The sequence below is a fragment of the Somniosus microcephalus genome, chromosome 13 (genome assembly GCF_052327205.1).
Source record: "Somniosus microcephalus isolate GS21.2 chromosome 13, FLI_Smic_1.0, whole genome shotgun sequence".
NCBI lineage: Eukaryota > Metazoa > Chordata > Chondrichthyes > Squaliformes > Somniosidae > Somniosus > Somniosus microcephalus.
The window spans coordinates 128,399,572-128,424,197 of NC_140999.1; the positions used below are offsets into that span (position 1 = coordinate 128,399,572).

Below are 24,626 nucleotides of genomic sequence, written 5' to 3' on the forward strand. Positions count from 1 at the left end.
TTAACAGAACCGGCTTCCTAGTCCTATCTATGTCGTTTGTACCAACATGGACCACGACGACTGGATCCAGCCCCTCCCACTGCAAGTTTCTTTCCAGCCCAGAGGAGATGTCCTTAACCCTGGCACCGGGTAGGCAACACAGCCTACGGGACTCTCGCTCTTGGCTGCAGAGAACTCTATCTATCCCCCTAATAATACTATCCCCTACCACTACAACATTTCTATTTACTCCCCCCTCTTGAATGGCCCCCCGCTCCACGGTGCTGTGGCCAGGTTGCTCATCCTCCCTGCAGCCCCTGCTCCCGTCCCCACAGGGAGTAAGAACCTCGAACCTGTTGGACAAGAGCAAGGGCTGCGGCTCCTCCAACACTACCTCCTGGATCCCTGTACCTGCCTCGCTCGTAGTCACACTGTCCTGTCCCTGACCATGGGCTACATCTGAATTAATTAACTTCATAGGTGTGACCACCTTCTGATACACAGAGTCCAGGTACTTCTCCCCCTCCCTGATGTGTCGCAGTGTCTGAAGCTCAGACTCCAGCTCATCAACACGGAGCTGGAGATCCTGTAGCAGCAGACATTTGTCACAGATGTAATCACCGTTAGCCTCAATGGGGTCTACCGGCTCCCACATCTCGCAACAGTAACACATCACTTGCTCCATTCTATGTAATTAATTAAATTTTTTATTGTTAGTTATGGACACCCTCTGCCTGATTATAGATGCTAGTATCCCCTTTAATTAATTGGATTTAAATTAAATCAATCCCTCTAATTACACCAGTTAAATGGTTTACCAACTGTCTCCACTACAGCACAAAGACCCTAGAAAAAAACCGCAGAATTTAAGCTTGTAATGAAAAGAAGAAAGAAATACTCACCAACCAATTCAACCAATCACTTACCTGCTTCCTGGTGACGTCACTCTTGGATTATTTTTTACCTCTCTCCTCTGCTGTTGAGTTGGTCTCGCCTCACCTCACTGCTCACACCCAGGTCCGATGCTGTAGTCGGGCCTCAGGTCGCTGCCGGTTTTAAGCTGCGCCTCGCCTCACCTCACTGCTCACACCCAGGTCCGATGCTGTAGTCGGGCCTCGGGTCGCTGCCGGTTTTAAGCTCCGCCTCGCCTCACCTCACTGCTCACACCCAGGTCCGATGCTGTAGTCGGGCCTCGGGTCGCTGCCGGTTTTAAGCTCCGCCTCGCCTCACCTCACTGCTCACACCCAGGTCCGATGCTGTAGTCGGGCCTCGGGTCGCTGCCGGTTTTAAGCTCCGCCTCGCCTCACCTCACTGCTCACACCCAGGTCCGATGCTGTAGTCGGGCCTCGGGTCGCTGCCGGTTTTAAGCTCCGCCTCGCCTCACCTCACTGCTCACACCCAGGTCCGATGCTGTAGTCGGGCCTCGGGTCGCTGCCGGTTTTAAGCTCCGCCTCGCCTCACCTCACTGCTCACACCCAGGTCCGATGCTGTAGTCGGGCCTCGGGTCGCTGCCGGTTTTAAGCTCCGCCTCGCCTCGCCTCACTGCTCACACCCAGGTCGGATGCTGTAGTTGGGCCTCGGGTCGCTGCCGGTTTTAAGCTCCGCCTCGCCTCACCTCACTGCTCACACCCAGGTCCGACAACACATTCAAGAACCTTGGGAGAGGAAAGGGAGGATGGTGATGGGATGGTAGTTAGTGAGGTTAGAGGGGTTGAGAGTGTTTTTTCAAGGGAGTTTAAGACAGTTTTAATAGGGAATAGGACAGTGCCTGATGAGAAGGATCCATTTAGAATGTCTGCTAACATGGAAGCCAAGAAGCGAAGTTAGGTGATCAGGAGTTTAGTGACAATGGAGTCAAGCAAGCAGCAGATAGGTTTCATGAAAGAGTTGAGCTTGGAGAGGGCATTGGGTAAGAACGAGATTGGGGGAGGTTTAGCTTAGTTGGAAAAGTCAAGGGAGAAGCAGCAGATGCAACTGAATGGATTGTCACCATCTTGGTGAAGAAGAATTCCATGAAATTCTTGCAATTCTTAGGTGAGCGTGGAGGAAGCAGGTGAGAGGAGTTTAAGGTAGCAATTGGTAGTAGAGAAAAGAGCCTGTGGTTATTTTTTCCCTCCAAGATGATTCTAGAGTTGTGGGCAGTTTATACAAAGGAGAGCTTGATGAAGTTGAGCCAGATCTGGAATAGTTCTCATTTTATCTTGTCAAAACTTCCTTTCTTTGCCAGTCAGGTAGTTTACAACTACAACTTGTATTTATATAGTGCCTTTAACATAATAAAACATCCCAATATCAGACAAAGTGTGACACCGAGCCACATAAAGCTTGGTCAAAGAGGTAGATTTTAGAGAGTGACTTAAAGGAGGAGAGAGTTTTAAAATCATCTTTGATTGATCCTCCCCTTTTCAATTTTTATATCAAACTTAATTGTGTTATGAACACTATATCCTAGATGTTCCCCAATACTTTTGTTACCTACTTACCCCACTTCATTTCATTTAATACTTCTCTGTACTGCTGAATATATTCACAGCTAAGACAAAGATTTAGACTGGGTCTAAAATCTGCCTCAAAGAAGAGGCTGTGAAAGGGGAAAAATTAGCTAGAATATATACTGAATAATTTAATTGAAGTTCAAATTGTAACAAGAAAATGCTCAGTAATAGTGGTCACTGATATCCATTGACATCATGCGCAGATAAATCATAACTGATTCTTTTGGAATTGAAAGTTCAAATAATCATTAAAACTGAGGTTGTGACTGTTGGTCACTAATAGGTCAACCAAGTATTGATCTGTTTTTTATTGCCCTAATCAAGTATACAAACATGACACAATTATTTCTGTGAGAATTTTAGTAATCTGGAGATTTCCCGCTGTTGCTGCACTTTAGGAACTTCCATGTCTGGCTGGAGAGTTGGATGGTGCGAAATGATCTGAAGTCAGGCTATGATGGATGGCAGGTACTTGACCCAACACCACAGGAGAAAAGTGAAGGTAAAGGCTGAAATAAGATTATGGTATCATTGCATAGGTTATAAATATGATAGAAGTTAGGTTAGAAGTGAAATAACAGAAAGTAGTTTAATTGAGGGGTTCTGATATAGTAAACTATAATAGTGGACCTCAAGCAGTCCGTATCTCTTCTCCTATCTTGACTTAATTACTGTTGCAATGAGTGTAAATGGTGCTTGTGTCATGCACTAATATTCTATTGGCCTAACATAGGTCTGCCAGTTGGGCAGTATTAGCTTCTCAGGGGAAAATGTCCTCTGAGAAATAGAGATAGTGGAACAAATTCTTAAGCATAGTTTATTCACACCACTTTCAGTGCTTACTAGGATGAGGGTATCTATCCAAAATAACACTATTTCGACTCAATTGCATAACAGAAAAGGCACATCTTTAAAAATAAAAAAGAAGCAATAAAAGTGTATGGTTTTTGAGCACACTGATGTGACATGACTGTAAGGGCTTCTGAAAGGGTTGTGTTAATTTTGAACCATGGTATGGTTCATTTAAATTGAATAATTTCTTTGATTTTTAGGAATTTTCTGCTGTGGGCCTGCTCCGGTCAATGCAATCAAAGAAGGGGCTGTGGATATGAAGTTTGACATTCCCTTTGTGTTTGCGGAGGTCAACGCAGATCAAGTAACTTGGATCTGCCATAGAGATGGCAGAAAAGAAAAGGTATCTGTTGAAACTCAACATGTGGGCCAGAATATCAGCACCAAGAGTTGTGGCTGCATTGATCGTGATGACATCACACACAATTACAAATATTTGGAGGGTAAGGAAAAGAAGCAGACATTTTAAAATATGATTTTTAGGCTTTATTATTGTTCTTGGTTACATCATGATGCCTGGTAACAATCCAGTTTTATGGCAATGGGTTCCAATACCAGATGATATTTTATAATTAAGGTGAACTGCCAGTACAGTGTATATTTAGAGATACAAATGTGGAGTAAGAAACCATTCACACAAATTATCCAAATAAAGATAGTGAGAAAAATAAGTGAACCACTATTTTCTTATGTAACCAATTTATTTCTCAATATATTTAGGCTCTGATCAAGAAAGAGCAACCTTTACTGAAGCGGACTTCAGAAATAGACTGGATTGTCTGCCAGGAAAGAAACTGCATATGCATGTGAAGACTGATGAATCAATAAACCATGGATCTGATATTCAAGTTCTTGTAACCATCTCCAACAGCAGTTCAGTGAATATGGTCTGCAACCTTAACTTTAATGCTCAGATAATGCAGTATAACGGATCACCGCTGAAATATATTATAAAAACAAATGTGGAAGAAATTGCTGTTAAAGCCGATGAAGGTAATGGGACAGCTATTGATCTTGCATCTTGCTTGTCTTCATTTGCTGTTGTAGCAGATAATTTATTATGATTTTGTCGTATATGCTATGATACCAGAAACATACTATGTTGAGTATAGTAACGTGATCTGTTTAAACTGTCAGGCTTACTAAATGATATAATTTAGTAACCAGTTATGGCAAAATTTAAGAGCAACTTGGAATTAAATATCCCACATCCATACATCTCTGTGTTTCTCTGTTATATATGTTTATGTATATATATATATATATATATACACATATATATACATCCATCACACTCCAAGCATCACACTGTTTGTATGAAAATCTCTGTCACACTTTTACCTGATTGGTTCAAATCTCATATTCTAACTGCCTTGTTTCCTTCTGATTGGCTGGTGTCCATTGCATTCATCATAACCCTCCCTCCACCCCCACTTCATTTTGAATCCGGAATGCAATTGAACACTCACAGAGATGACAGATAGGAGTTGTTACTTACAAGTCTTTAGTTCTGTGATGGAAAGCCTAGAAATCAATGAGGTAGCTTCCTTTTCTTTCATTCATGCCCGTCACCTCCAAATGAGATTGTTCCAACAGCATCCTACAACTCCAAATCTCCACCTTACAGAAATTCCAACTCACCCAGAGCTCTACCACTCATACCCTATCCCATGGCAAGTCCAGTTCATACATCACCCAGACCTCGGTAACCTCTACTGGCTACCAATGCCTCAGTGCATTGAATTCAAAATCCTTGTTTACACATCCTTCACAGCCTTACTCTATCCTATCTTTGTAATCTCTTCCAAACTTACATCTTGGCTCACACCCTCTGCTCTTCGGAGTGTGGATTTTCTGCACTACCCCATGCCCCCGCCCCCCCACACCCCCACCACCCCCTTCCCCTCACTCCACCTCTGGTGACAAAGCTTTCAGCCATCATGGCCTTAAATTCTGGAATTTTCATCCTAAATCCATTGCATTACTATATCTCTCCACACCTTTAAAAGCCTTCTTAAAACCAAGCTCTTCAACCTTGCCTTTGGTTATCTCCCCTGTCCAATTCCAGTCCCTCCTCACCTTTGTGGAGCGTTTGGAACTTAAAGACATTATTTAAATATAAGAATAGACTATTCCATCTAAACTTATGGCAATTTTTTAACTTGTTCCTTGTTCTTTAATTGTTCTTTTAGATAAGACAGTAGCTCTAGACGTGAATTATTCAGAGTATGGCAATTACCTTGGAAATCATCATTTGATCAAGCTGACAGCTTTGGCAGCTGATGTAATGACAAATGAAAATGCATTGGCAGTGAAGGACGTTTCTGTGATCAATCCTGATATCACACTTCAGGTAATAACCTGCAACAATGCTATCAACTGCATCTTTACTATTGAAACTACAATTTATCTGCCCATCCCTGGAGATATTTCACTTTTTCCCATCACATTCATTAGTCTCCCTGCACTTACCCTTTATTAATAGACAGAATGATTTTCAAACATTACATTATTGTTGTATAGAACACAATACAACATCTGAATTATTATAAAGTTAAATTGGATTATTTTCATGAATGACTTAATGGAAAGAAGATTAAGACGGTATTGGAGAATATTCGGTAATTGGAAAGGAACTGAGCATAAACATGATTTTCGGTGGAGCAGGAGCAGCTCCGAGGAATTTCCCAGTCATTTGCTTCCTCCAATTCTACCAGTTCATACTGACATTCTTTTCCATCTTCCCCATAAATTCAATCTGGCATTCTTCTCCCCTTCAAACACAGTTCAAGCTGCCCTTCTTTAAGCTGCCACTCTCCCTCCCCACTCCCTCTTAGTTAATACTGAAGCTTTCCTTTCTCTTTCACCCCAAAGCACCATGTCCAGCTTCTCCCCTGATTCCCCTCCTCAAAGTACTGGCTAAAATTGTGATCTTTCCATTCCACTGCCTTTCATTTCTCTTACTTTCCCCTCTCCCCTCGGTGTTGCTCCTACTTGGGTTTAAAATGGCCCCAGCCAAAGTTAAATTTTACGCCCAAATTGATTCTGGTTGCTACGTACTGCACGCAGAAACTTCAGTTCTCACAAGAATTCCCACCTACGGTATACAGTGGATGGAATCCAAGTTAACAACAGGTCTCGGGTAGGAACAGTCTTGAGGGAAGAAGGATTGCACTGACTTTTGTCAGCAAGTACTGAACCCCCAAAACACTGATGCCAACTTGAAAGGCTGATGGTTGGTATGCAGGTAACAGCTTCGAGTTCCCAAATTAATGACAGATCAATCCTCAATACTCCTAGAAAGGGAGAAGTGGAACAGGAAAGCATTAATTTTAGGGGCGGTTTAGATAGGATTTTGTTTCAATTGAAATCAGCAAATGTTCAGCTCCAACCACGCAACATTAATAAACATGAGTTTGACTAATTTCAACAGTCTGGGACAAGAAGGAATAACATCGATTTGTTTCCTCAGATCCTGGGTCAGCCTGTCCTGAACCAACAGATGACAGCAGAAATCAGTTATACGAACCCTCTGCGTGTGCCACTGACTGATTGCATCTTCACCGTAGAAGGAGTAGGTCTGATTGATGGGATGGAACGGTTTTTGTAAGTGGAAAATGAAATGGCTGCTAAAAATATAAAATGCACACAACAGAGCAAACAAATTATTCATTGTCATACAGAAGTCTCTGTCATTTGCATTCCTTGCATTATGCAGCATGTTATTAGCTTGTTTTTTGCTGTAACAGTGCATATAGGGTTAAAACCAGGTTCACTTACAGGAAATAGACCAGCTTCTTTTGATGCACAATAGGACCCAGAACAGATGTCGGAGGATAAAATTCAACTTCGGTGGGGGCGTAAAATGGGCGGTAGCAGAATTTTTTGCATCTGTTTTCACTATGGAGAGGGACGATGTAGACATAGAAATAGGACGGGGGGACTGTGATATGCTCGAACATATTAACATCGAGAGGGAGGAGGTATTGGCGGTTTTAGCAGGCCTAAAAATGGATAAATCCCCAGGCCCGGACGAAATGTATCCCAGGCTGCTGTGTGAGGCAAAGGAAGAGATTGCGGGGGCTCTAACACATATATTCAGAACCTCTCTGGCCACAGAGGATGTGCCAGAGGACTGGAGAACCACTAATGTAGTACCATTATTCAAGAAGGGGAGTAGGGAAAAACCGGGGAACTACAGGCCAGTGAGCCTAACATCAGTGGTAGGAAAATTATTGGAAAAAATTCTGAGGGACAAAATTAGTCTCCACTTGGAGAGGCAAGGATTAATCAGGGATAGTCAACATGGCTTTGTCAAGGGAAGATCATGTCTGACTAATTTGATTGAATTTTTTGAGGGGGTGACTAGGTGTGTGGATGAGGGTAACGCAGTGGATGTGGTATACATGGATTTCAGTAAGGCCTTCGATAAAGTCCCGCACGGGAGACTGGTCAAGAAGGTAAGAGCCCATGGAATCCAGGGTGCCTTGGCACATTGGATACAAAACTGGCTTAGTGGCAGAAGGCAGAGGGTGATGGTCGAAGGTTGTTTTTGTGACTGGAAGCCTGTGGCCAGTGGGGTACCACAGGGATCGGTGCTGGGTCCCTTGCTGTTTGTGGTCTACATTAATGACTTGGATATGAATGTAAAAGGTATGATCAGTAAGTTCGCGGATGATACAAAAATTGGTAGGGTGGTAAATAGCGAGGAGGGTAGTCTCAGTCTGCAGGACGATATAGATGGGTTGGTCAGATGGGCGGAACAGTGGCAAATGGAATTTAACCCGGAAAAGTGCGAGGTGATGCACTTTGGGGGGACTAACAAGGCAAGGGAATACACAATGAATGGTAAGACCCGAGGCAAGACGGAGGGTCAGAGGGATCTGGGTGTGCAAGTACATAGATCCCTGAAGGCGGCGGAACAGGTGGATAAGGTGGTAAAAAAGGCATATGGGATACTTGCCTTCATTAGCCGAGGCATAGAATATAAGAGCAAGGAGGTTATGATGGAGCTGTATAAAACACTGGTTAGGCCACAGCTGGAATACTGTGTGCAGTTCTGGTCGCCACACTACAGGAAGGATGTGATAGCTTTGGAGAGGGTGCAGAGGAGATTCACCAGGATGTTACCAGGGCTGGAGCGCTTCAGCTATGAAGAGAGACTGGGCAGATTGGGTTTGTTTTCCTTGGAGCTGAGGGGGACATGATTGAGGTGTACAAAATTATGAGGGGCATAGATAGGATGGATACTAAGGAGCTTTTTCCCTTAGTAAAAGGGTCAATAACTAGGGGGCATAGATTCAAGGTAAAGGGCGGGAGGTTTAGAGGGGATTTGAGAAAGAACTTTTTCACCCAGAGGGTGGTTGGAGTCTGGAACTCACTGCCTGAAAGGGTTGTGGAGGCTGGAACCCTCACAACATTTAAGAAGCATTTGGATGAGCACTTGAAATGCCATAGCATACAAGGCTACGGACCAAATGCTGGAATATGGGATTAGATTGGACAGGGCTTGATGGCCGGCGCGGACACGATGGGCCGAAGGGCCTCTATCCGTGCTGTATAACTCTATGACTCTATGGCCTAGAAATTGAGTTTTGGCTTAGCCAGGGCTTTAGCGCCGGAAGTTAGTGCCGGCGCTAAGTCCCCCTGCGCGCGCCAAAAATTCAGCAGGGCCGCGCCCAAACGGCTGCCGGCGCTACTGAAGGGTCTTTGCGGCGGTAAATCGGCGCTAACTGCCGTTTCGCGCCGCAATTCCGGCGCTGCGGCACCCGATGCGGTGCGGCAGGCTCGGGAAGTGCAGGCCTCCTCCTTCCCTTAAGGAGGAGCTGCCTGCACCCGGCCGCGGCCCGCGAAAATCTTTTTAAAAATGAGCCCGGCACCTCGGACAAGTGCCGGGCTTGCTTCTGTTCCGGGGGGGGGGGGGGGGGATGTCCGGGGAGGGAGCTGCGGCCAGGCGGCCGGCGGGAAAGCGGCCGGCCGCCGCGGGGCCTTTAATGCGCCGGCGCAAAGACTTGTAAGACTCTGTTGCCAGAGTCTTAGTTGCGGCTGCCACGGGCGAGGCGGCCGCAACTGAATTTCGGCGCTGGGGCCCGTCGGCATGGCAACCGGGACGCTGCGCACACCGATGACGTCATCGGTGCCGGCGCAGCGCTACCGGTCTACCGCGGCGGAAGGGCCCCAGGCAATTTCAGCGCCGGCGCCAATTGCAGCGCTAGGCCCTCTAGCGCCGCAAAATCGGCGCTAAGGGCACTCAATTTCTAGGCCTATGACTCTATGACAATGGAGAGGAAAATCAGGCTGAGTGTCTAATAGGTAGCTGATCGACTAGCACCTGTTTTTGCACCCCAGCCAAAGTTAAATTTTACAACCGTTATGTCTGTGGTTAAGCCATCAATTCAAATCCAAGCATATTTTGTGTTTTGTTTGAATAAATGTTTGATTGGCAGTTCTATTTGAGTTTAAGAGATACCTATAAACATTTCCTTTGTCCAGATCAAATTGTAAAAGTTTGGCGATTTATAGCCAGAGCTCCAGTCCAGTGAAGTATTTATGGTATTTATATTGAGATGACAATAATTTGAATGAAAAGCAAATTTATGTTTCATTTCATTGATCCCACATAAATTTAAAATACATTGTCAGGGCTCTAATGTATTTTTGCATCTACTTTAGTATGGTACACCAACTTCCTCTGAAGTGGGAACTGAGGCAAATTGTTGGTAGTGTGAAGGGAGTGCAGCATTGCTGGTAGACAATATACTGTTCCTGGGTTAGGAGTTCTTGCTGCACCTAAATATGACATGTTAAATGTCCAGTCCCCCAAGTTGACCACTCATTTTGCCCTTTTAAGCACAACTATTTTAACTTTTTTTAAAAATATTCCTTCAAAAATAAGAGAACTCAAACTTTAACCATGACTGAAAGTTATATAACCTGGAATAAACAGGGAAGATCATGTGAGGCCACATGGCGTAACAAGTAGCTGAAATACAGCGATGAGAGTTTTACGTTTACAGCAATTGCTTAAAAGGGAATAACCTGATTAGCAGCTAAACCTCACAACAGGGCACAGTGCGCTAGTGCTTATGGTACTGACTTAGCAACCCAGAAGCTGTAAGTTCAAATCTATCCATGGCAAGTTGTGAAATTGAATGAAATAAATCTGGTGACTTATGGGCTAGCAGCAGGAAAATTGACCAATTGGTTCACTACTGTCCTTCAGAGAAGGGATCAATCACTCCAACCTGATTGGCAGCTAACATAAAAGGGAATCCAGAAGTCTGCTATAGGCATATAAATAGTAAACGGGTAGTAAGAGGAGGGGTGGGGCCGATTAGGGGCAAAGGGCATGGCTGAGGTACTAAACAAGTACTTTGCATCTATCTTCATCAAGGAAGAAGATGCTGCAAAAGTCATAGTGAAAGAGGAGCTAGTTGAGATACTGGATGGGATAAAAATTGAAAAGGAGGAGGTACAAGAAAGGCTGGCTGTACTTAAAGTAGATAAGTCACCAGGACCATATGGGATGTGTGATGAAATATTCCATTCATCACTGCCTGTGACTGTGGTTGGTTTCAGGTTTCAGTTCCCTTACCTCAGTTCCGTCTCCTCACCATTGTATTGTATATTGTAATGTATTGTGTGTAGGGCTCCGCCCATACCTGGCCCCTATGTAAGCAAGCTCAGTCTGGCCTCATATCCAGTACTGCAGACCTCCAGATGGAAGATACCTCTCTCCACTGCGTGTTACCTTCTAAGTTAATAAAAGCCTTGTTTTGTTTCGCTAACATCGAGTCTCGGAATTATTGAGGCACATCAATTTTATTAACTTATTTTTCAACACAATGGATCAACTCCTAAAACCCGAACGTTTGGATTTGGACCAGCATGCTTCGGACGCATCGGCACGCTTCGGACACTGGTTTATGTGTATGGAATTCTTCCTGGACAATTCCGCAGCCGTCAAAGACGCTACGGACGCTGCGAGTATGAAACTCGGAATTCTGCGGAATTGAGTAAGCCACCGGGTTTACCCCCTCATCCAAGACGCCGACACGTACCCGGCCGCCTGCGACAACTTAAAGGCGCATTGCCAGCAGCCTATGAATGAGGTGTATGCTAGGCATCTGCTCGCTACTCGCGCACAGCGACCTGGGGAATCGGTGCAGGAGTTCCGAGGCACCCTGAAAACGCTTGGCAAAGACTGCAAGTGCCAAGATGTAAAAGCCGCAGTGTACACTGACGAGCTTGTTCGCGATGCCTTTATCACAGGCCTCAGCTCCACTTACATCCGGCAGAGACTGCTGGAAAAAACGGGATTGGACCTGAAACAGGCTGCGGACACAGCACGATCCCTGGATGTGGCCCAGAGAAACTCGGACGCCTACTCTTCAGCCCGCGCCGTCCACGCCGCCACGTGTGCACCAAGGGCGCCGCCATCTTGGAAGGCATCTTCCCCGCCCGGCAGCCCGACACCGTCGGGGCCCCGCTCTCCCCCCAGAAGCCCTACGACAGCCGCGACGCGTCGGGGACCCAACTGCTACTTCTGCGGGCAGCCGAAGCACACCAGAAACCTGTGCCCGGCGAAAGGCACCACCTGCTTTAAGTGCGGTAAGAAGGGGCACTTCGGGAAGGTGCGCAGAGGGAACCCCGCCGGAAAACCCGCCACCGCCGCGTGTGCGCCGTGGGAGCGGCCATCTTGGACGCCATCTTGCCCGACCTCGTGGGGTCCGCCATCTCATGAGCAGACAGCGTGGACGCCATCTTGTCTCGATCGGGGCCCTACAGTGGCATCGGTCACAGTGGGCCAGACCAGGCCGCACCCGCTATCCAAATCAATGGTGGACATCGAGGTAAACGGGTGCAGGGTTAAATGTTTAATTGACAGTGGAAGCACGAAGAGTTTTATCCACCCTGAACTGGCACAACAACTCTCCCTAAAGGTGGTCCCTACTCAGGGTACCATCTCTATGGCTGATAAAGCCCAGACATCGACCATTCTGGGTTACTGCACGGTACAATTGTCCGTTAACGGAACTGTATACGATAATTTTAAAGTATTAATCATGAAGAATCTATGTGCGAGCGTGATCTTGGGCCTGGATTTCCAGTGCAACCACCAAAGCATCACGCTCAAGTACGGTGGGTCCCAGCCGCCCCTCACAGTGTGCGGTCTGGCTACCCTGAAGGTAAAGCCGCCTTCGCTATTCGCGAACCTTACCCCTAACTGCCGGCCAATAGCGACCAAAAGCAGGAGGTACAGCTGGGAGGACAGGCGGTTTATCGCGACCGAGGTAGACAGGCTCCTGAAAGAGCGCATTATTGAACGCAGCAACAGCCCGTGGCGCGCCCAAGTGGTAGTGGTAAGGGGTAGCGAGAAGAAACGGATGGTGATCGACTATAGCCAAACGATCAACAGGTACACCCAACTAGACGCCTACCCGCTACCCCGCATATCAGAAATGGTGAACCAAATCGCCCAATACCGGGTGTTCTCCATCATCGACCTCAAGTCAGCGTACCACCAGCTCCCTATCAGACCAGAGGACCGCCCGTACACCGCCTTCGAGGCGAACGGACGCCTCTACCAATTCCTCAGAGTCCCCTTTGGGGTGACGAATGGGGTCTCGGTCTTCCAGAGGGAGATGGACCGCATGGTCGATGACCACCACTTGCAGGCAACCTTCCCCTACCTCGACAACGTCACCATCTGCGGTCACAACCAGCAGGATCACGACTCGAACCTCGAGAGGTTCCTGAAAACCGCACAAAAACTCAACCTCACCTACAACGAGGACAAGTGCGTTTTCAACACCACGCGTCTCTGCATACTAGGCAGCGTGGTGGAGAATGGGGAAATCGGACCAGACCCCGACCGATTGCGCCCCCTACGGGAGCTGCCCCTGCCCAACACTCCCAAAGCCCTGAAAAGGTGCCTGGGGTTATTTTCTTATTATTCCCAATGGGTCCCCAACTACTCCGACAAAGCCCGCCCCCTCTTGAAAGCATCCTCTTTTCCGCTCTCTGCTGAGGCCCACGCCGCCTTCAAAAGCATTAAGCAGGATATTGAGCGGGCCACGCTACAGGCAGTGGACGAGAACACTCCCTTTCAAGTGGAAAGTGATGCGTCTGACTTTGCCTTGGCGGCCACCCTCAACCAGGCGGGGCGGCCCGTAGCTTTCTTCTCGAGGACCCTCCAAGGGCCCGAGATCAGACACTCCTCCGTGGAAAAGGAGGCCCAAGCCATCGTGGAGGCAGTGTGCCACTGGCGCCACTACCTAGCCGGCAAACGCTTCACCCTACTTACCGACCAGTGGTCGGTAGCGTTTATGTTCAATAATAAACAGAGGGGGAAGATTAAAAATGATAAGATTCTTAGGTGGCGGATCGAGCTCTCCACCTTCGAGTATGACATCATTTACCGGCCAGGGGCCCTTAACGAATCCCCTGACGCCCTCTCACGAGGGATGTGTGCCAGCGCCACCGGGGATCGGCTACAGACCCTCCACAACGACCTCTGCCACCCAGGGGTCACGCGGCTGTTCCACTTCATAAAGTCCCGTAACTTACCCTACTCGATTGAGGAAGTTCGGTCTCTGACCAGGAACTGCCGCACTTGCGCTGAGTGCAAGCCTCGGTTCTACCGCCCAGATAGACCCCACTTAATGAAAGCTACACGGCCCTTTGAGCGGCTCAGCTTAGATTTCAAGGGCCCCCTCCCGTCAGTCGACCGCAATGTTTACTTCCTGAACATTGTGGACGAATACTCCCGTTTCCCATTCGCCTTCCCCTGCCCAGACATGACCAGCGCCACGGTCATTAAATGCCTCAACAGCCTGTTCTGCCTGTTCGGTATGCCGAGCTACATCCATACGGATAGGGGGGCGTCCTTCATGAGTGAAGAGCTACGCCAGTACATGCTGTCCAGGGGGATCGCCACGAGCCGTACCACCAGCTACAACCCCCGGGGTAACGGTCAAGTGGAGCGAGAGAACGGGACAGTATGGAAAGCAGTCACTCTAGCTCTAAGGACCAAGGACCTCCCTATCTCCCGCTGGCAGGAAGTCCTCTCAGATGTGCTCCATTCAATACGGTCGCTATTGTGTACTGCCACTAATGCCACGCCTCATGAACGAATGTTTGTCTTTCCCCGGAAATCCACCTCGGGCGTATCCATGCCGTCATGGCTCTCCACCCCAGGCCCGGTATTCGTGCGAAGGCATGTGAGGGGCCACAAGACGGACCCTCTCGTGGAGCCAGTGCACCTACTCCACGCCAACCCCCAATACGCGTATGTCCGGCACACCGACGGAAGGGAGGACACCGTGTCCATAAAAGACGTCGCCCCAGCCGGTAACGACAACAACCACGGCAATAGCAACAACAACGATCACAGCAACTCTTACCCACCCACTACTCTTTCATCACCCCCGGAAGAACATCGACCAACGGCACCCCCACCAACTACCCCTTCAACAACCCTGGCGGCACCCCCGGCAGAGACCCAGGAGGCCACCGGGGACACCCAGCCGACACCCGCGACACCACAACAGCCACGTCGGTCGCAGAGGACTATCAAACCCCCGAGCAGACTAAATCTATAGAAGGGGTGAATGTGATGAAATATTCCATTCATCACTGCCTGTGACTGTGGTTGGTTTCAGGTTTCAGTTCCCTTACCTCAATTCCGTCTCCTCACCATTGTATTGTATATTGTAATGTATTGTGTGTAGGGCTCCGCCCATACCTGGCCCCTATGTAAGCAAGCTCAGTCTGGCCTCATATCCAGTACTGCAGACCTCCAGATGGAAGATACCTCTCTCCACTGCGTGTTACCTTTTAAGTTAATAAAAGCCTTGTTTTGTTTCGCTAACATCGAGTCTCGGAATTATTGAGGCACATCAGGATGTATCCTAGGATGCTGAGGGAAGTAAAGGTGGAAATTGCAGAGGTACTGACCATAATCTTCCAATCCTCCTTGGATACGGGGGTGGTGCAAGAGAACTGGAGAATTGCAAATGTTACACCTTTGTTCAAAAAAGGGTGTAAGGATAAACCCAGCAACTATAGGCCAGTCAGTTTAACCTTGGTAGTGGGGGCGCTTTTAGAAACGATAATCCGGGACAAAATTAACAGTCACTTGGACAAGTATGGATTAATTAAGGAAAGCCAGCATGGATTTGTTAAAGGCAAATCGTGTTTAACTAACTTGATTGAGTTTTTTGATGAGGTAACAGAGAGTGTTGATGAGGGCAATGCAGTTGATGTGGTGTACATGGACTTTCAAAAGGCATTTGATAAAGTGCCACATATTTTGCTTGCCAGCAAAGTTGAAGCAGTGGCAGCATGGATACAAAATTGGCTAAGTGACAGGAAACAGACAGTAGTGGTGAATGGTTGTTTTTCGGACCGGAGGAAGGTATACGGTGGTGTTCCCCAGGGGTCGGTACTAGGACCACTGCTTTTCTTTAAATATATATTAATGACTTGGACTTGGGTGTACAGGGCACAATTTCAAAACTTGCAGATGATAAAAAAACTTGGAAGTATAGTGAACAGTGAGGAGGATAGTGATAGACTTCAAGAAGACATAGACAGGCTGGTGGAATGGGTGGACACGTGGCTGATGAAATTTAATGCAGAAAAGTGCAAAGTGATACATTTTGGTAGGAAGAACAAGGAGAGGCAATATAAACTAAAGGGTATAATTCTAAAGGGGTGCATGAACAGAGAGACCTGGGGGTATATGTGCAGAAATCATTGAAGGTGGCAGGGCAGGTTGAGAAAATGATTTAAAAAGCATATGGGTTCCTGGGCTTCATAAATAGAGGCATCGAGTACAAAAACAAGGAAGTTATGATGACAATAGCAAAATACTGTGGATGCTGGAAATCTGAAGTAACAACAGAAAATGCTGGAAACCCTCAGCAGATCAGGCAGCATCGAGGAGAGAGAAACAAAGTTAACGTTTGCTTCCAATTTCCACCCTTCCCTCACGCTCACATGGTCTATCTCCGACTCTTCGTTTCCCTTCCTCAACTTCTCCGTCTATATTTCTGGGGGTAGGTTATCGACCAACATCCATTATAAGCCCACTGGCTCCCACAGCTACCTGGACTACACTTCCTCCCACCCCGCTTCCTGTAAGGACTCTATTCCATTCTCCCAGTTTCTCTGTCTCCGCCGCGTCTGTTCCGACGATACCACCTTCCATACCAGTGCTTCCGATATGTCGTCCTTTTTCCTCAACCGAGGATTCCCCTCTACTGTGGTTGACACGGCCCTTGACCGTGTCCGTTCTATTTCCCGCACTTCTGCTCTCACCCCTTCCCCTTCCTCCCAGAACCATGACAGGGTTCCCCTTATCCTCACCTTTCACCCCACCAACCTCCACATTCAACGGATCATCCTCCGCCATTTCCGCCACCTCCAGCATGATCCCGCCACCAAACACATCTTCCCCTCCCCCCCCTTTCAGCATTCCGAAGGGACCGCTCCCTCCGTTACACCCTGGCCCACTCCTCTATCACCCCTAACACCCCTTCCCCTTCGCCCAGCACCTTCCCGTGCAAGCACAGGAGATGCAACACCTGCCCTTTTACCTCCTCCCTTCCCATTGTCCAGGGCCCCAAACACTCCTTCCAGGTGAAACAGCGATTTACTTGTACTTCTTACAATTTAGTATACTGTATTCGCTGCTCACGATGTGGTCTCCTCTACATTGAGGAGACCAAACACAGATTGGGTGACGGCTTTGCAGAACACCTCCATTCAGTTTGTAAGCGTGACCCCGAGTTTCCGGTCGCCTGCACTTTAATTCTCCGCTCCACTCCTGTTATGTTCATTAATAATTAGACATTCTTATTATGAACACAGCTAGCTTCTAGCTAGTTATTTATTCAGTACACGTTCTCTAGGTACAGTATCTGTAGAGGCTTCCATGTGTGCTCCTGTGTGCAGGCTGCCATCTTGACTGTTGCCTTGTGGGTAGCCTAGTGCCTCATGGGTAATGTAGTCTTAATATAAATACTGCTGGGTAGTGTAGTCTTAATACATACAGCTATATACAGCTCTACTGCTCCACCTAGTGTCCACCACAGAATGACATGTTATTGATCACTACAACTCCCACTCTGATATCTCGGTCCTCGGCCTCTTATACTGTTCCAACAAAGCTCAACGTAAGGTAGAGGAACAGAACCTCATCTTTCGATTAGGAACTTTGGGCTGAACAGCGAGTTCAACAATTTCAGACTATATCCTCATCCCCAATATTTTTTTCCCCCTTTTTTCTCTCACATGGCAGCTGTTGATGATTCTGCCATCGCCATTTACACCTCATCTAGACTCATCCTTTGTTTCTTACCTTGTCCCATTACCTCTCCTTTTGCCTTGCACCATCATCCCATTTGTCTTTTAATCTCCCCTGCCTTTCATCCTATCACAGACCTTCCCTTTTGTTCTTTCCTCCCCTCCTCCCTGTCCCTGTCCCACACTTGCTTAAAAATCTGTTATTTCTCCAACTTTTTCCAGTTCTGACGAAGGGTCATTGACCTGAAACGTTAGCTCTGTTTCTTGCTCCTCGATGCTGCCTGACCTGCTGAGTGGTTCCAGCATTTTCTGAAGTTATGACGAACCTTTATAAAACACTGGTTCGGCCTCAACCAGAGTATTGTGTCCAATTCTGGGCACCACACTATAGGAAGGATGTGAAGGCCTTAGAGAGCGTGCAGTAAAGATTTACAAGAATGGTTCCAGGGATGAGGGACTTCAGTTACGTGGATAGACTGGAGAAGCTGGGGTTGTTCTCCTTAGAGCAGAGAAGATTGAGAGGAGGTTTGGTAGAGGTGTTCAAAATCATGAGGGGTCTAGAGGGGTCTAGACAGGGTAGATGGAGAGAAACTGTTCCCATTGGTGGAAGGGTCGAGAACCAGAGGACACAGATTCAAGGTGATTGGCAGAAGAACCAAAGGCGACATGAGGAAAAACTTTTTTATGCAGCGAGTGGTTAGGATCTGAAATTCACTGCCTGAAAGGGTGGTGGAGGCAGACTCAATTGTGGCTTTCAAAAAGGAATTGGATGAGTACCTGAAGGAAAAAAAATTGCAGGGCTACGGGGAAAGGGGACTAGCTGAAGTGCTCTTGCAGAGAGTCGGCACGGGCTTGACTGGCTGAATGGCCTCCTTCTGTGCTGTAACCATTCTATGATTCCACTGGGCCTACATGTGACTCCAATCCCACACTATACGGTTGGCTCAATGTCAGCCACATCTGTTGTATCCCAGGCTTGAGACCATGTGAACAATGCCACATATAATAATAAAAGACTATTACGTGTATAGTAATACTTCACTCCATTACCTCTTTCAAGTGCCCATTCTTCATGTACAATACTAAACAGTGAGCATTGACAGACTATTCAGGAGCATCACACTCAGCCTATTCCTGCCCTCATCAAACATTGACACATGCATGTGTTCCAGTAAAGATCACTTCAGTGCTGATCAACCATGAGAGCCCTGGTTAGTTTCTCCTCCTGTGGCCCAGAGGCACAGAGGCTTCTATTGCCTCCACCTGGCTGAGAGGAGTTAATTTAGGGTTCTTCAACTGTTTGGAGCAGTAGGCCAGATCCTTGTGATACAAGTAACTGGACTGCATCTGATTGGTTAAATTACTTTCAGGTTAGGTTGACTCATGATTAAATTCCCACTGCCGGCATGTACACAGAAAATTTAATTTGCCATATCCAACTTCCAATCTAGTTTGCACTTCTTCGAATCCTGGGACAATACCATTCACAACAACATGCATTTATATTGTGGCTTAATCTAGAAAATTGTCCCAAAGCACTTCACAGAGTTGCAAGGAGAAAATGGACGCTGTGCATAAGAAAGAGATGTTAGATGGGGCGACCAAAGGCTTGGTGAAAGAGGTGGGTTTTAAGAAGGGGCTTACAGGAGGAGAGGCGGAGAGGTTGAGGCAGGAAATTCCAGAACATGGAGCCTCAAGGGCTGAAGGCATGACTGCCGAGGATGGGATGAAGGGAGGCGGGTGCACAAAAGGTCAGAGTCAGATGGAACGGAGAGTTTGGGGGAAAAAGGGTTGTATGACTGAAGAAAGATACAGAGATAGAAAGGAATGATGTCCTGGATGGATTTAAACACAAGGATGAGAATGTTAAATCTGAGAGTGGGGGACCAGGAGCCAATGAAGGTTAGCGAAGACACAGATAATGGGCAAATAGGACTTGGTGCAGGCTAGGATCCAGGCAGCGGATTTTGGGTGAACTGAAGATTTTGGAGGATGGAGGATGAGCGCCAGCCAGAAAAGCATTGGAATAGTAGAGTCTGGACATTGGGAAGAGACAGGCAATGGTACCAAGGTAGAGTAGATGATCATTATAATGGAGAGGAGGTGGGATTGGAAGCGCAACTCAGGGTTGAACAGGAGGCAGGGTTTTTTTTTAATTCATTCTCAGGATATGGGTGTTGCTAGCAAGGCCAGCATTTATTGCCCATCGCTAGTTGCCCTTGAGCAGTGGTGGCGAACCTTTTTCTTGAACCGCTGAAGTTCGCGTGGTGAAGGTGCTCCCAACAATGCTGTTAGGTAGGATTTCCAGGATTTTGTCCCGAAGATGAAGAAACGATGATATATGTTCAAGTCAGGATGGTGCGTGACTTGGAGGTGGTGGTGTTCCCATGCGCCTGCTGCCCTTGTCCTTCTAGGTGGTAGAGGTCGCAGGTTTGGGAGGTGATGTTGAAGAAGCCTTGGCGAGTTGCTGCAGTGCATCCTGTAGATTGTACACATAGCAGCCATGGTGCGCCAGCGGTGGAGGGAGTGAATGTTTGAGGTGGTGGATGGGGTGCCAATCAAGTGGACTGCTTTGTCCTGGATGGTATCAAGCTTCTTGAGTGTTGTTGGAGCTGCACTCATCCAGGCAAGTGGAGAGTATTCCATCACTCCTGACTTGTAGATGGCAGAGTGGCTTTGGGGAGTCAGGAGCTGAGCTACTCGCTGCAGAATACTCAGCCTCTAACCTGCTCTGGCAGCCACAGCATTTATGTTGCTGGGTCCAGTTGAGTTGCTTTATTTGGAGGATTCCCAGAAACTTTTGGGCCAGTTCTCCTCTCAGGGTCTAAGCAGAGTGTATAGGAGGAGTACTGCTCCTGCTGCAGGGTCAATGTTCTTAAACCTCCTGGTCCAGGAGGCCTGTAGCTACATTCCTGGCTGCCAGCATCAGAACCAGAAAGCAACAACCATAAGGTATGTCATAGAGTCATATGATTATGCTGAGAGAGGGGCAGGGGGAGGGTGGGGGTGGGGGTGGTGCTTTGCTTACATTCTGTCTTGTTTCTGCAGTGTGCTCGTGGGGCCTTGCAGATCCTATGGTCTGCACAAGGTTTCAGCAGAAGCTTCACTATCAGCTTTTCGTTGCACTTCTCCATTTGGGTGACCAATGGGCACACTAAGAGGAAAGTGAAGCAGGAAATCCAGGAATGCCCCCCCCCCCCCACCTTTAGCATGCTAACACTGGACCTGCACCTAATGCAGGTGTAGGCCAAGTTACACCAATTTTAGGAGTCCTAGAAATGCGAAGGAAGCATGGACTTCACATAACTGGACCTAGTTTCCTTATCACTACGTCTGTGAACAGAATGTTCCCCAGGCACAACAGAGAGGAAAATCTTCCCTCTTACTTTTGACTTGATTTCCTTATTTTCAACATTTGCCACTGACTTTCCCGTCTGCCCTTGTGCAAATTCCTGTGGGGCTGCATCATTTCAGACAAGGCACAATGGGTTTCCCATTGGGAATGTACCTGCTCGTTGGAGGACAAAAGAGAAGCAACAGAAAGATGTTGGGTAAGATAACCGAGCTGGATAGACATGAAGGTTAAAAGGTCAAAGGTCCTTGGGATCGATAAGTTCTGAGAAGTGGGTCAGAATTGGCCCACGGGTTGGGGTCCCCAGAACTAACTGAACACAGACAGAGGATCTGTGACCTATTGCTTTGCAGAATAAAATACATGCTGCAATTATCAAATCAGCCATTAGGGAAGTTGAAGATCATTTCAGTTTGGTTCTTTTTATTTTTGCATTAAAGTTAATTTAACTATTTTTGAGATCTCTAAAAATCTATTGAGGGATTGTTTTTTCTTTATCCAATGACATTGCTCTTATGTTGTTTCAGTCCCGGTGAGATAAAGGTGGACCAAACGACAACACTGAAAATGCAATTCACTCCCAAGAAAGCAGGCCCACGGAAATTAATGGTGGATTTTGACTGCAACAAAATTAAGGATGTGAAAGGATTCAAGAATATCACTGTCCAAAGTTTTTAAACTAATCTGATTAACTCTTACAGACTGCATTGCATATTTAGTGCTATTACATGATATAATGTCATATTCACATTCTGCATGCTTGGAAACACTTTTTAATCAAAATCAATCAGGGTGTTGGAAACTCTATGTGCCTACATCTGCTATAATCATCAGCGATTGCGTATTTTTAAGATGACTATTCTATGAAATGCTGGGGCAGGAATTAGTCCCCATCATGGCTGAATGCTGGGCAAAAGATCGAGGAGTGTGGGCAACCCATGTCCGGGGTCGATCTCCTGCACCTGATCCCCCGTTGGCAGCCGGCGACTTCAAAGAGCTCAGGGCACCCGCCTAAAACAGGCATACGGACCCTTGAATATGCTAATCAGTGACCCAATACCTCATTTAGGACCGGATGCCAAATTGGGGAAAAACTCAACGTAGCATGCTATTCTCAGCTTCTCCATGTTTACAGCGGCTTAATCAGCGGTCCTTAAAGAGACTGCTGGAGGCCGGCAAAGAGAAGGTTAAGTGTTCATTTTAAAAAAAACTTACCATAATGAGCAGCACTGAATCCTTTGCTTGACTGGTGAGTGCTCCTCCTGGCTCCACGGCAACTCTGCAGGCCACTGCCGGCCCACATTTTCCCCCAACCCATTCACCATCCCTCTCCTTCCCAGGCCTCACCTGTAGGTGCCTGAGCCAATCGATTTTTGAAGGCCCCGACCGGTGTGCTACATCAGGGCACCCAATTGGCATCCGCAGCTCACCAGTATCTTGCCAGATGAGGCCCGAGGCCAGCAAGCCTTGGGCCTTCATATTTGGTCACGCGTGTTTCAGGCACGCTGCCCATATTGTGCCGGTTTTTTTGCGTGAGAGCAAGTTCTTGGCTACAATCTTCAAACCTACTTACATGGAATGTTTTATAGGAAAGCTTTTGACTCAATTTAAATTCTTGTGTTTCTCTGTCAGTGTTATGGGTGAAGGGGTGACTATGATTATATCAATGGAACATGAAATGGCAGCAAGAAGGGTTGGTTTGATTAATTTTTAGGAAATTTAACATGGCGATTAGAAGCCAGATTCTTGGTGGCATAATGGAAGGAGCAGCACTGAATCCTTTGCTTGACTAGTGGTTAATGTCACAATTTCTTTTTTGGAGGCACTCCCCTTTTTAAACTTAAATTTGGAACACTTTGAATCTGAAGTTAGAATTTTTCTGACTGATCCAATGTGGCTGACGTCTTCATACATTATTACCGTAAATGGAAATCTGGATTTTTTTTTAAAACTTGCCGACCTGCACACCTTTGAAATTAGGGACAATAAGCAAACTACTGCAGGTGCTTCGAATCTGAAACAAAAACATAAAACGCTGGGAAATACTCAGCAGGTCAGGGAGCAGTCGTGGAGAGAGCAGACAAGTAGTTTGGGTTAACAAATCCTTCTGTAGAACTGGAAATTACTTTTGGTGATGTCTTAATTCTGTTGAACACTTCACGTTGAAGCTACAGGACAGTGATGGTGTTCCAAATCATCTGCATCTAGATGTAACTAGGATTTCCAGGCAGTAAGGGATGTTAGTGCAGTGATAGTGATGCTCAATCCATTCAAAGATCAGAATGACTTTGCAGAGACTGATCCCCTTTTGGCTGCTGCACTTCGTAAAATTGGGAGAGCACAGACCAAAGAGGAAGCCAGGTGTGGAGGAAGGTGGTGATACTTGGAGTTGTATTATCGTCAGCCAGGAGAGGCCTACTGTATCACAGGCCTCCTATCCTGATCAAAGCACATTATCTATGAAATTGGACATCATCTGCCCCAGTTTGACCAACAGAGTGATTCATTTTCATGTAATTATGCATCTTTACATCGTCATCATTTTAACTTTATGAATTCAAATGTTTGTGATCTTTACATTCCTGATATTTTGTTAATTATAGCATTGCTTTTATTTCAGCATATTATACTCGTGTCGCATGAAAAATAATAAGAATTATACAGCAACAGGATATTGTAGAAAAATGACAATATACTACTGCTTTTGACTATTGATTTCCTGGGTATTGGGCATTATATTGATTGTTTTAGAAATGAAGACAATAAAGCCAATGAATGAATTCTGATTAACTGCATTAATCAAGCTCTAGTTCTTGCATCATTAATATAATTTAACTGGGAAACAATCTGTGAACGAACAACCACTTGCATTTATATAGCACCTGTAATGTAGAACAAATGTCCTAAGGCGATTCACAGAGACACAAGGAAACAAAATGAATGCTGAGACAAAGGAGATGTTAGGAGCGGTGACCAAAAGCCTGGTCAAAGAAGAGGGTTTAAAGAAGGAGAGGGGTTTAGGAAGGTGATTCCAGAGCATGGGGCCTATGGGTTGAAGACATGGCCAACAGTGATGTGCAGAAGGGTCTGGAGATGTACAAAAAGCCACAGTCAGAGCAACAGAGAGTTTAAGAGAGGTTGTAGGGCTGGAGGAGGTTACGGAGAATTGGGAGGGGCAAGCCCATGAAGCGATTTATACACAAGGGTGAGATTCTTAAATTGGAGGCACTGGGGGACCAGGAGTAAATGTAGGTCAGCGAGAACAGGGGCAATGCGTTAGTGGAACTTGATGCAGGATAGGATACAAACAGCAGAGTTTTAGATGAGCTGAGATTATGGAGAGTGGAGGATGTGAGGTCGGCCAGCATAGCATTGGAATAGTTAAGTGTGGAAGTGACAAAGTCATGAATGAGGGTTTTGACAGATGGCCTGAGACAGGATTGGAGATTGGCAATGAAGTGGATGTGGGCAATGTTACAGAGGTGGACAATCACAGAATCACAGAAACCCCACAGTGCAGATAGAGGCCATTTTGGCCCATCGAGCCTGCACCGACACATATCCCACCCGATCCCCGTAACCCCTACACCAACACATATCCCACCCTATCCCCGTAACCCCATGTATTTAATCCCCCT

At 46.7% G+C, this 24,626-nt stretch overlaps 1 protein-coding gene across 1 annotated transcript in view; it reads left to right on the plus strand.

The window, feature by feature from the left end:
- LOC147108590 (protein-glutamine gamma-glutamyltransferase 2-like) overlaps positions 1–23,774 on the plus strand; it is a 69,156-nt gene extending 45,382 nt beyond the window's left edge. The window contains exons 5-10 of the mRNA XM_086005277.1: positions 2,873–2,976; positions 3,527–3,769; positions 4,047–4,319; positions 5,519–5,679; positions 6,799–6,932; positions 21,516–23,774. Coding sequence (XP_085861403.1) covers positions 2,873–2,976; positions 3,527–3,769; positions 4,047–4,319; positions 5,519–5,679; positions 6,799–6,932; positions 21,516–21,666 — 1,066 coding nt within the window. The 3' untranslated portion in view covers positions 21,667–23,774. The remainder of the gene's footprint in view (positions 1–2,872; positions 2,977–3,526; positions 3,770–4,046; positions 4,320–5,518; positions 5,680–6,798; positions 6,933–21,515) is intronic.
- The last annotated feature ends 852 nt before the right edge of the window (positions 23,775–24,626 follow it).